The sequence below is a fragment of the Hippocampus guttulatus genome, chromosome 1 (assembly GCF_054856545.1).
Source record: "Hippocampus guttulatus isolate MCC_2025c chromosome 1, RoL_Hgut_1.0, whole genome shotgun sequence".
Classification (NCBI taxonomy): domain Eukaryota; kingdom Metazoa; phylum Chordata; class Actinopteri; order Syngnathiformes; family Syngnathidae; genus Hippocampus; species Hippocampus guttulatus.
The window spans coordinates 23,259,881-23,272,898 of NC_141261.1; the positions used below are offsets into that span (position 1 = coordinate 23,259,881).

Consider the following 13,018-nt stretch of genomic DNA (forward strand, 5'->3'; position numbering starts at 1 on the left):
AAAGGTGGAAATGTATTCCTTGAGTACTTTTACCCATGTCCACACTGACTTTTTAAACAGGTGGTCTTAGGCTGATGCGTAACCCGTCGTCAAAGTTGGCCAAAAGGGAGTTCTGTAGTTTTTGCAGAATCTTGACAACCATTAAAATCAGTAATACAACTACAAAATCACTCTAACCTGATTTAAACAGCTAGCCGCACATCCATTTTCTCTCCGTTGCAATTTCCAGGAGCACTGGCGCCGTCCTGATGGCATGCCCGCCACACGAGAGCACTTGTTGATGGTTCTGGCCGACCTGGATGACATCTTGATCCGAGCGTCCTACTACACTGAGATGCGCTCATCCAGTATCTCCGACATCAGCATGGAAGTGGCTTTGCCCAACTACAGCGGCCTGGCGCAGGCCCTGGAGGTGGAGCAGTGCCGCTGCCCACCTGGATACCAGGGTCTTTCCTGCCAGGTTAATTCTCCTCACGTTTCTCACCTCAATTCACCTGTCGAAGCTGCTGACTTTGTTTGAGGACCGCACGTTCCGAATTTATTCCAGGACTGTGCACCCGGATATACTCGGACCGGTGGAGGCTTGTACCTGGGTCACTGTGAGCTGTGTGAGTGCAACGGCCACTCAGACTCCTGTCACCCGGAGACTGGCATCTGCACTGTAGGAAACTGAAAGTTACCCAAAAGTGTCTTGGAAGGTGTGAGGGACGCACATGACAACATGTTTTTTTTCTTTCAGAACTGCCTGCACAACACTCGGGGTGAGCTCTGTGAGCAGTGCGGATCCGGCTTCTTCGGTGACCCCACCGCTGGCACACCGGAGGACTGCCAGCCCTGTGCCTGCCCTCACACTGACCCGGACAACCAGTGAGTTCTAGCACAGATGCCTGGACGGCGCATTCCTCCTCTATTTATAGCTGAAGTCTTATACCGCTCACATGCTCACGATGACAGCAAATTCAACCTTCTTGTGAAATCTGGAGTGTCTGCTACGAGGATCCTTTCTTCAATCCATCTGCTGCCCTGTCACTCCAATTGTCTGTGTATCTCTTTGAAGAAATTCACATTTTGATCTGCTACCACATTTTTTGGGAGGTGATTTCTAAGCAAGGCAAATGAGCTCATCCAGGAACAAACCAAAAAAAAAATCATAAATACAACACTGCTCATTGTATTAAACAATAACACCGAGCAATTTTTGCGCAGCCTGACCACGTAAACGGTGGCAGTTGAGTCCCTAATAACGAGCTGGCAGCCACCGGCTGAAAGCAGCAATCATTCGTGTCATCTTTTTATCAGTCACTTTTGCAACGAGCAATGATGCTAACGCCGTATCATCACAAATACGTCGTATGTAGGATCATAACACTGACACTACTTTGTTGTTAATGACTTTTTGCAGTCAAGTCATCTTTTTTGTTTTTTTGACAGATTTTCTCCTACCTGTGAGAGCCTGGGAAATGGAGGCTACCAGTGTACCGCCTGTCAGCCTGGATACACTGGCCAGTACTGCGAGCGGTAACTATTTTCTCCACCGCAACCAACTTGCGAACTTTAGACAGTGGATTTTTAGTCATCGAGTTGACAGTAATGCGCAAAAGTTGAACTGAGATAACTGGACCCATTTTAATTATTAACAACCAAAAAGTGTCCTCAATTCAACTTGCAGATTCAAACTGTGGATTTTCAGTCATGTCAAATGTGTACAATTTGTGTTCTCCTGTCAAATGATCACTCGTCAGTCATTATTTTCTTATTTTTTTGCCGTATGGGTGTCCCAATGTTGACTTCAAAGTCTGATTTGACCATCTACAGATGTGCTCCTGGTTATGTTGGCAACCCACAGGAGAGGCAGAAGTGTCGACCATATGATGGTAAGATGACAAAAAAAGGAGAAAAGGTGCAAAAGATACTCACCAGGCACAACAATCTATTCTGTTGAGTGAGGTGTACATTTCGATATTCGTGGTTGTAGTTTATTCAACACTGCGCAGTGGGGCTCCTCAAATCTTTGCGGTTATATTTATCTTCTATCTACTGTTTGCACTCGATATCGCAATTTAAAACAAACCGTCCTGCTTGGGAAGTATCGCTTGCTTGTCCTGTATAAAGTATGTTTTTATTAGACTGTAACAGTTCGTGTTGGGATCTCATAATTTCAAAGTGGGATATTTTCTACTTCCCAGGGGTCTCAAATTTAGCATTCATCTGCACCGCCTACATCCTTTAGATTAAACAAGTGAGATGTTTTGTTTTTTTTGTTTGTTTTTTGGTTGTGCAGGAGCTGTGACCAAGTCTTAGTGTTGTTTGTTATGATCTTCTCCTACAAATTTGCTTTGGCCTCTCTGCAGCTGCAGCGTCATTGGTGGTGAGGGTGTATCCAGAGAGGGTCCTGACAAGCCAGGGTGGCTCAGTCACCCTGCGGTGTCAGGCATCCGTTTCCACTCCACACTACTTCCACTGGTCCAGGGAGGACGGGCGGCCCATCTCGAGCAACGCTGAGCGACGCAGACAAGGTCGATACCTCAATCATGATACTGAGATATCTATGAATCAACAACATTTCTAACTTGTGGCTGTAACGGCCGTAACAACTATTTTGGTGTTTGTCAACTGTATGCAGGAGCAGAATTGTACTTCAGCAATGTCCAGCCAAGCAATGCCGGTGTTTACATCTGTACCTGCCGGGACCAACGCAGCACCAACAGGAGCCATGCTGAAATTGTTGTCACAAGTGTGTATGAGTCGTGTCGCCATGAGATGCTACCTGTGTGGTACAACATGTACTGATCGGCAGTCATAACAGGGGTTATTCATACCGTTATTTTACAAGCTTAAAGTCAAGACGGTGAATGATTTACCGGTCAAAATTTCCACCAAATCTTCATATTTATCTCACCCTCTTAAAATAATGTTCTAAATCAGGGATGGGCAACTTAAATACCGGAAGGCGCCACAATTTTTCATCAGTTCTACCTGGGTGGCCGAATAGGACCACGCACAGATGTAGTGCAGGACAGTTTAAGATCCGACTTAGATTTGTCTGCTATTGAGTGTCGAATGTTGAAATTTCAACATAAAAGTACAAATGAATTGCATAATTGCTGTTTTCAAATTTGATTATTTTTTTGGGGGGGGGCGTTTTTTTCTGAGATTTTTCCCTCCGTTTCTCATGGAAAACTTACAGTATATTGAATGTTTATCGGTAGTCTGTGAAGAAGTTATGTGGAAAAAAAGGAAATAAAATCAATCAAGGGGCATGTTGCCTGTGACCTGCCAGCTGCCCATCCCGGGCCCAAATCTTACTCTATTTTGACCAAAATGATTTTTCTTACCTTATCCTTTCCCAAGGATGCTGGCTCTGCAAAAATAAGCCAGATCCTTAGTTAAACAGATTTAAAATTTGTATTTCTTTATTTCATTGGGACATTGCACATTAATCAACATAACAGTGTAAATGTGCCGGACTTAGCATAAATGCTAGTTTGCAGCCATAGTCCCATGGCAGGTTTCTTAAAATAAACATAACATAAAGTTACCGGTAATATCAAATAAAATAATATAACGCAACACAACATAAAACATGGACAGTCATGCAGTCTTAGCCACTTTTCATTCAATTCCACCCTGAAATGAAATTGTAAATCAATCATGTATAATTTGGATTTGGTTCCAGTTTTTGGTGTTTTCTGAAAAAAAAAAAAATAAAATGACATAGGCCATTACTTTTGGAATGTGACGATCAGCTCAGCATTTTCTCCTTTTCTCAGGTGTCCCGACCAAAGCCATTGAGGTGACAGTTGAGGAACCCAAAGCTCAAACAGTCCGGGTGGGCTCGACTGTAAACTTCATCTGCACAGCAAGGAGCAAGGTAATAATGACACCCGTGTGTTAAATTCACCACTCGCTTTTGCAGATTTTTAATTGGAATCGGCATGAAGCTTGATTCAAATCAGAGGATTTACGATGCCATGTCCATTTATTCTGCATACCGTGCAAAAAAACAAAAAAAAGGGAAATGGGTCACTTGACCTATGAAGTGTGACACCGGCTTTTAAAAAAGCCGCGTATTGGTGGATGTAATATCATGAAGAGAGAGATGCTTAGGGTGACGACGGCAAACATTCTGTCTTGCAGTCGCCGGCCTACACGCTGGTCTGGACCCGCCTGGGTAACGGGAAGCTTCCCAATCGGGCGATGGACTTCAACGGCATCCTGACTATTCAGAACGTCCAGCCAGAGGACGCTGGCGTGTACGTCTGCACGGGCTCCAACATGTACGCTATGGACGAGGGCAATGCCATCCTCTATGTGCCAGGTTTGTGATCCTTGGCACCGTTAGCCTCCTCCACCGTCCAAGCAGCTCTGACTCCGCCCGCCCCTTCTCCCTGCTTCAGCTTGAAATGGCGCATGCTTCTCTGCTTTTTTGTGCTCTGCAAACACTTGGCTGGCTACTAGCTAACAACATTGTGAGCTTTCAGCCCTAACTTCCAATAGTTTGGCTTTTTGCTCTCAGCACTTTGCTCATCCTTACATTCTAGTCATGGCCCGTCCAACTGCATTTTTTTTTAACCTTGCTGGTGCAGTTTTGTCTGATTCAAGGAACTTCCTGCTCTGTCTGCTGAGATACAGCTTGTGGGTTTTTCAAATGAAAACTTGGGACTAGACATATACTGTATGATGAGATCAATGATCATGTCACATAAACAATGGGCACTCGCTCTCAACAGAGCCCTTTCTTACAGTCCTTAACCAGTTCTCCGCGTCTTTTCCATATTGGGTTGAATAATTCGGTGGTGGTTTATTTGCTTACGGATGACGAGCTGCTGATTCCTATGGCTTGAGATTCTGCTAGCAGGGTGTTGAATCCTTAAACTTTGGGCTCCTTGGTGTCCGACCTGCCAGAGCTGCAGAGTGCAATGGTGAGGAGTTAATGCGGAGGCCTTCCAGGTGCTTTAGTGACTCGGACGATCAAAGAGGACGTCTTTAAGGAGCAACAGAAAGACGTCCAGAATTCCTTCATGAATTAGCTGTGACATCTCAAACAATCCAGGTCATGGATGCTCATGACCCAAACGGTGCTGTGTGCCATGCAGTTGGCAAAAGTTGTGTTTGAACATGCTCCTGTACTAGCCAGTGTTTCCTGAGTGCCGGCACGAGTCACAATTATGGCACGGTTGTTCAGTTATTTTACGTCCGATTTAAGATGCAGAAGAGCCATGAAAACAACTGTGGGTATCTAATCTTCAAGGTTGTTGACACACACTTTGACTGAAATATGGTCCAGAATATTTTCAATGTGGCAAACGTAACTACGCACCACGTGTAGAGTTTTAAGAGAGCTTTATAAACCAAATACAATTTTTATGCTTCATTTTAGCCCATCAACTTTTATTTGCATCGCTTTTTCTGTTTATCCATGCTCCCTGATGCTTTGTCTATATCATGCAATTTGCAAATATACTTCAAGTTGCTGGTATAAAACATGTTTTTGACATATATATATATATATATATATATATATATATATATATTTTTTTTTAAACATGTCACATGTAAACGTCCACACCAAGTTGTTTGTGTTTAAATTTGTAATATTTATCATGACTGTGAAAGCATTTGGTGGAAAATAGAATATGAATTAAAGTAATGGTGAGGAGATTGTTCCACTGTAAGAAAAGAGCTGCTGTTATTTTGAACATAAATAAAGTAATTTTCAAAAATGACCACAAGCTGTATGTTTTTAGCAGCTGTAATGTAACTCATTATTTCTTTTGATGTGTGTGAAATGGCTTGTTGCTACTAACCTGCATGTGTAGCCATGCTACGTACCATACCCGCATATTCGTTTCATTGTCATGCCAATGAGTTTTGGTGTGTGTCTTGAAGCTCTGTGAGAAATGGTTTCATTGTGGTACAGCTTTTACTCTCAGTCCATTTGTCATTGTGTTCTATTTTACTTGACAAATGTACCCACTGGCCACTCTGCTATGAGATGAGCCTGATCCAATTCGCGTTAACACACGGTTGTCTTTGATTTTCAATAAACGTAAGAGGTAAGTCTGAAAGTTGATTGCACGTGGCTATGAATAAAACACCAAAATGCATTAGCCAGTTGCTTTTTGAAAAATCAAAGAGGACGTGTGTGAAATCTTACGTTGATGTGCCTGAGGCAGGGTTATAATAGGTTTGGAATTTTTATTATCATTTTTTAAAATTGATTTTGAGTTTTTTGTTTCTTTTTAATTAGTTTGAATCAAATTTTAAAGCCGCTTTGTTAGTTTTCATCAGTTTTTTAAATCGTTTTAATAAATTTTTTATTACGGTTTTTATGTTGTTTTTCTTTCTTCGTGCAAGATTAGAAAATATCACCGCAAGTATTTTGCTGTGAAAACGCAACCAGAATATTATTTTAAAACAACCATCCACAAATCAAACACTGTACAGGTAATGTATAGCAGTCCATAGACGTTGAAGTACAATAAGCTCAATGCATAATAATAATACTGCTTTTAAAGTTTGATGCGTTACAACCCTAAAGTCTTGAATAAAGCAAGGATGGGCTCGTTTTCAATCAATTTGCCGTGGATTTGTGGCTTGAACTCCTGTTGAGAAGTATGAAACCCCGTACTCGATTGATAGATAGAGAGAGAATTAGATGATGGGTACACAAAAAGGAAAGCATTTATTATCTAGTGTCGCATTCCCGGGCTGACTTAAATGACAAAAGCAGGAGAGCCATCGGAGCCATAACAACCATGCAAGTTTATCACGGCGGAAGAACTTCATTTGTTTATGCCTTTTTATTGGCTGCTGTTAGATGACGTTGCTTCGAGGCGTCAGATGGCAGAAGGACCACAACTCCACCACGACAACCGTGCTGTAAGACCAAAATCAATCTGTTTAAAATCAACTCCCAATGGTTGGGGAATTAAATTAATTGAGAAAGACAAAAATGAAGGACACTTGCTATCATTGAAGATTGTTGTCGTAGTTTCAGTTACTTTATTTTTTCCAAAGTATTTTCGGGTTTTTTTTTCGTTTTGTTTTGTTTTAAATTTTGTTTACGAAAATGTTTTTTCAGTTTTGGGTGTAGTTATTTTGCTCCTTTTTTTGTTAACTAAAATTACCCCGGCCTGACCCAGCACAATTCTGGTTTCGAAATGCATAGGATTTTCTCCCAAACTAAATTGAAGGGGAAATTTGGATGTTTGTTTTTAGGGGGATGACATGAGGCCTTTAAAGAACTCATATGATGCATACGCATGTACAGTTGCATAAATCATTGTAGGATCCCTGGTGGGATACATCATGGTCATCCATAATGATGCATTTTTATTTACGGTAAGTAGGACTCCTATTATTTTCTTTCGAATGCACCTTTCCCATTTTTGCAGTCTACCAATAGCTCCAAAAATCGACCTGAATTTTTTCTGTCCGGAAAATGCCAGTTATTTCTTGGCATTTTTACAGTAATGTTTGGTTTGGCTTCACACTGGCAGATGTCTCATGGAGAGACGGGGAGGTCAACGACCCCAAGAACTGACCAATCAGTTAACCTGTCCCCCCAACTCCCCACCCCTTTCCCTCTCCCTCCCCCATCTCTAGAGGCCTCACAGACACAGATGTTTTACACAGCCTATGAAATGTTTGAAGGACACAGAAAGCGTAAGTCAGCACGGGCATGGTTTTCGCTCTCTTCGGAAGAGCACTTGCCTCTCGCATCTCTCTGCATCTGCATGCGCTCTTCTTCCAGATGATGCGCTTTTGGCCTGGTAGGGCCCATGTACAATCAATTGCGCCCTTTGTTTGAGTCCAAAACATGTTCTAGATTGTACATGAGCATTACTGGCTCTCTCCTTCTGGTTTAACAGGGCTCTATCACTGCAGAGAACATTCTACGTTCAGCCTTATGGACAACTCCTCATGAATGTTGAGAGCACTTTGAATTACTGATTGAGGTTTTAATAGTGACCCTCTGAAAACATTTGAAAGTTATGGAAACTTAGCTGCAACCAACTGCACATGAAGGGCCCTTTTTTCGTGCCGAGCGCAAGTCCAGCGTAAAGTTCATTTGATTCAAATACATTTCCCTCATGAGATGAGGGAAAATGGTTTTACAGTCAAATGTTATCACAGTTGCATATCATACAATTACAAAAAGAAATAACTGTTGACACTGATAAAAAACAACGTCTATTGTACCTTCACTCCGATAAGTAACCCCCCGCCTTTACTAATTTTTATGTGAGTTTTTAAATTAGTGAACGGTTTGATTGAATTCAGAGTTTGTTCCAAGTTTCCAACAACAATTTTAATCACTCTGAAGAGCAGCAGTGTCTCAACATTCAGACTTTGGAGGAGTCTCTTCTTATTTCCTTTTTTTCCCCGTCTTGTCTTCATCTTGTAAAGAAACATGCTGAGCCAAGAAGCCGATCTCATCTGGGCTTCAAACATCAAACTGTGTTGAACACATCCCATGACAACCTTTTTGCATATTGTAGCCAAATGTGCCACGTCGCATATTTATGAACGTCAGGGTTACTGGTGGAAATCTAATAATATTACACTTTGAGTTTAGTATAAACTTAACCAAAAGAGGGAAAGGAATATATTTATTTTCTTTAGTGATAGGCAGTCAGGAAAATGGATGGATGGGATGGATTCGTCGAGCTACACTTCGGACGCCAATTTTCTTTCAGGGGGAAGAATGAGTATGACTCTGAACACTCTGAATAAAATGATAAGTGGTTGGTCGATTGGGCATCCTCACTAATATCTAAAATAGCATAAGGTGGCAAATGTTGGTTATTTGCTATGTTTTCATGCTGGACTTTGGAAAGGCTCCGTTATTCTGACTTGCATTACTCTAATTTGGGATGTCATCATCTTTTTCATTGGCAGTGTAGATTGTTGACTGCGATCTTGGTTTTATTGAATAGAAATATTAGGATTCCCCTTTTTTTTTTTTTGGTTGTTTGTTTTTTTTAAGTTTATGACTGGTTACTGGAGCTCAACACCAAGAGAAGTGTGGATTGAGGGCTGACAACAAAGTTGAAATACAATGCTGAAAAACGGGAGATTCAATGAAGTGAAACAGTGAATCAGACTCAAAACAGTCAGCACGATCACGTTTTCCTTCCCATGAATGAGATGGAGTCTCTCCGAACAGTTGATATCGTGAAGGTCACAGTGTCCCAGTTTCAACTGTCCCAGCGCTTCTCAGCTGGCCTGCACACGCTGTAACTGCCGCAGTCCGTCTGAAAGAAGCCTTTCTTTTGCTTTGGCGGCTTACAGGACTGCAGCCTGCCAAACTCCTACAGGCAGCAATACGCTCGGAGGCCCCACCAATGGCTCCGTGCCACTTTCTTTCTCCTTCATAAACTCTGTCCCAGCAAGACGACTAAAAATGCCCACACGGCACCCCATGGCAGATTCCTTCAATTGCTCGTCTTACTGTTTTGTCTTTTGTAGCTGCTGAGGGGGCCCAGCCTGTGGCTTCCATCGGCCCTTCCACACTGACTGTCCAACAGGGCCAGAGAGCTGAGTTTCGCTGTACAGTGACCGGCAACCCAAATCCTGCCATTGAATGGATCGGTACGACCGGTTGGACCTCCAATTGACTTGTTGTTTTCCCACCGGTGTAGTGACAGGATGTCATTGTGTGTTGTTGTTGTTGTTGTTTTTTTAAAAATAATTTTTCCAGGAGGTCCCGGGAACAGAATGAGTCCCAGGGCAGTAATCAGAGGCAACGTGTTGACCTTTACAGCAGTAGACCAGGCAGATGAGGGGGAGTACGCCTGCAAAGCTCTGAACACCCACGGAGAACACACAGCACGGGTTTCCCTTTTTGTCAAAAGTATGCTCTCAGTATCTTCATATGTGAAACTCCATCTCACTACAGTACTCACATAGAAACATTTTGGGCTGAAGAGATCTTGTTCCACTTGTTTTAATGTGCGCACTTCTTGGAAAATTATGTCAAAGCCAATGTGTCTTTTTAGATTACATTAGCATATGATGATAATAACAACACTGTTCAACAGGAAATTTTAATCAGACCTTGCTTTAAATGGATTTTTGATGTTGATTTTAAAAAATGGCTTTGTTTTTTTCTAACTCATCAGGTTTTTGTGATGTTTTCATGTTTTGTTTTTAAATTCAACCTATAAAAGCTTGTGCAATACCATAAATTGTAATTTATAGCTTTCGGGGAAAAAATCCAAATCCACCTTTTGCCAAACCTAACCCTTAATTCATTAATGTTGTTTTGTATTGCTCTATTAGGTATTCTATGATTGTTATCAATAATCTATTATCCTAATGAATAAGAGGTTGAGGCCATGATTCGTGTTGTTGTTTTAATGATTTTTTTTTCCACAGCAGTCCGTTTTTCACGACATTAAATTGATAAAAAAGACAGAACCAGATTGTCCCCCAAAGTACAAGAAAAAACAATAAGGGAAAGAATTTGGTTTCACAGGTTGAGTCATTTTGGCATCAATAGAAAAGTCACAAAATGCCATTCTTTAGATTATCAATTCAGTCCTCACTTGCACGTTATTCTCCCTGAACCAGGAAGTAGTGCTAGTAATAATAAACAATGAGCAGACAGACTAACAGGTGGAAAAAAAGACGCTTTAGTGGAAATAACTGCCAATCATAGCCATTTATTTATTTATTTAAAGGATCGAATGGCAATGGACTTGGCACACAGCCCCAAATCCAAGTTAGCCCCCAAAATATCGACGCCCATGAGGGGGACACCTTGAGGTTGTACTGTCGTGCATCAGGATCACCAATGCCGAAGCTCACCTGGCTTAAAAACGGGGGACAAATCCCATCCCAGGTGAGATGATGATGCGTACCTAAGATGATGCTAACATGATTGCGAGTGTGCTCACAAACCCTTTCTTGCACAGGTGATTCCAATACTGTGACTGTTTCTGCGTTTTGACCATTTGCCTCTATTTTTTTTCCTCCCCTGTGTTTATGTCCTCCCCCACTCTTTGGTACCTCCCCCTGTTCTGACGTTTGCTCAGGCCGTTCCTTCTCACGGTTTCCAACAGTTTAAAAGCAACAGTGTCGATGTGTTACACAGACGTAATGAGGAGCTTCAGGTCTGTCCATCTGTCCACTGTCTGTCCGTCCCATTCTGCAGATCACATCCACTGTCCTCCACTGACACTGTCTTCGCACTTTGTTCACTAAGTGCATGATCCAATATGTCCTTGATTCACGCCTTTTAGGAACCATTAATTTCTGAGTTGGTGCCAAAAAAAAAATGAAAACCAACTCGCTGGATCCAATTAGCTTCTTAATGTACATGCATGCTGCGCGCGCTTTTATTATTCCATCCATCCATTTTCTGATCCGCTTATCCTCACAAGGGTTGCGGGGCGCGCGTTCATGTCGTCCCCTACTGATGATCCATTGTCCTTTGTTTTGTACCGTCCTCCTCATACCATGAGCAACTTCATCTGTGAACACGAGAATGCATATAGTAGACAGTGGAAGAATTTCACGCATCTTTTCCCCTCCACTTTTTCTTTATTAGCTGCTCCACCCTGCTCCGGGGCACAGCGAAGCTCTCGGGCCTGTTTAGTCGTGCCATTCCTTCACTTCAGCCGTTCCCAGCCAAAGCCAGACTCAGCCGTGCAACCGACCATAAATTCTGTATATTCTGGCACATGGCTGGCTTTGTAAAGTCGTTGGTGTGTTCAGACACGCGCTGAGCCAGGGCCCGCCTCGGCCGCTGCTCAGTTTAGCCCGGCTTACGTTCGGACAGGCTGCAGCTAAGTAGCTTTGTCCATGCCCAAATAGCCCCCAGATGCGGAAATGCCTTCCTTGACCCCATAGCCCCACCCCCCTCTCCTCAATCCGGGAATTTTAATAAAATGCCATTTTCAGTCTTGAAGCTAAACAGTCAAGCTCGCGGTTTAAAAAGCCCAATAGGTTTTTTCCAAGCTGGATGGGCTTTGTCCCTAATTTCTTATTTTGTGTTCATTTGAGGACATATTTCTGTCGTATCTGAAAGACTTAATCAAACAACCATCATGTGTCATAGCCTTCTAACAGCCCCAATGTAGTCATCCTTTAACGCAATCATCTGTGTGTTAAAATGTATGCCGTAGAATTCAGGCACGAGCCACCGTAGCAGACTCGATTCCAGCCTACATGTAAAGTAGTGCTTTTGTGTTGCTTTAGCTAGTGATGTCACAACATCATTTTTGTGTTTGTTTCAAAGGACTCGATCCAGGTAAGTAGCCAGTGTTCATCGCCAGTTGCTTGCTGTGCTGTCAAAATAAGCCAAATGATGAAAAATTGGGCGTCTTGTCATTCTAATCTACTCACTTCCTGGTATGTACCCTCCAGGCCAGCATGGACCGCACCGACATCGGTACGCTGCTTATCCCCAATGTAAAAGTATCGGATTCAGGCACGTACATGTGCGTAGGCAGCAACCGCGTGGGCTCGAACAGTGCACCCATCAAGGTTTCAGTGCTCAAAGGTGAACTCTTCTGTCCGTTCATTCTTGGGGTTGATTGGCAGCCGAGGTCTTCACTGGGTATGTTTGTGCTCATGCAGCGGATCAAAGTTCCTCGATTGTCAGAATCCAGCCATCTGAAGCAGATGTCCATGAGGGTCACAACCTGTACCTCAATTGTATCGTCTCGGGAAATCCTCCTCCCCGAGTAACTTGGACCAGAGCGAGTGGAAGCCTGTCTTCCAATCACCAGGTAGATTTGAATGGGACAGCACGCCCATCATGCTTGCCTGGGTTTATGTCAGTGTAGTAAACCTTGTTATAGAAGGTTCTCACACTTTATCGTGACATGTCTCGTAAAGTCTCTCCTTTCTCAAGAGCATTTTGAACCAGTAATTCATGCCTTTTGTCACATCAAGGCTGGATTACTGTAACGCTCTTTACATTTGAGTCAGCCAATCCTCCATGAAGTGTCTCCAGTTGGTCCAAAAGGCTGCTGCTCGCCCCTAACTGGTACTCATAAGAGGGAGC

General features: G+C 42.7%; 1 protein-coding gene across 16 annotated transcripts in view; it reads left to right on the top strand.

Moving 5' to 3' along the window:
• The window catches only part of hspg2 (heparan sulfate proteoglycan 2), an 84,199-nt gene that overhangs the window by 53,763 nt on the left and 17,418 nt on the right, over nt 1-13,018 (top strand). For 14 of the 16 annotated variants that reach the window (XR_015101883.1, XM_086120509.1, XM_086120525.1 and 11 more), the window contains 16 exons: nt 230-460; nt 548-661; nt 740-867; nt 1,432-1,518; nt 1,816-1,874; nt 2,352-2,516; nt 2,624-2,734; nt 3,771-3,871; nt 4,138-4,318; nt 7,609-7,668; nt 9,475-9,597; nt 9,707-9,859; nt 10,689-10,849; nt 11,043-11,120; nt 12,376-12,511; nt 12,589-12,740. Coding sequence is in view for 15 of the 16 variants with exons in the window: in XM_086120509.1 (XP_085976635.1) it covers nt 230-460; nt 548-661; nt 740-867; nt 1,432-1,518; nt 1,816-1,874; nt 2,352-2,516; nt 2,624-2,734; nt 3,771-3,871; nt 4,138-4,318; nt 7,609-7,668; nt 9,475-9,597; nt 9,707-9,859; nt 10,689-10,849; nt 11,043-11,120; nt 12,376-12,511; nt 12,589-12,740 (2,040 nt within the window). In the remaining variant the exon portion in view is untranslated. The remainder of the gene's footprint in view (nt 1-229; nt 461-547; nt 662-739; nt 868-1,431; nt 1,519-1,815; nt 1,875-2,351; nt 2,517-2,623; nt 2,735-3,770; nt 3,872-4,137; nt 4,319-7,608; nt 7,669-9,474; nt 9,598-9,706; nt 9,860-10,688; nt 10,850-11,042; nt 11,121-12,375; nt 12,512-12,588; nt 12,741-13,018) is intronic. The other 2 variants (XM_086120566.1, XM_086120548.1) reach the window with 2 other exon arrangements.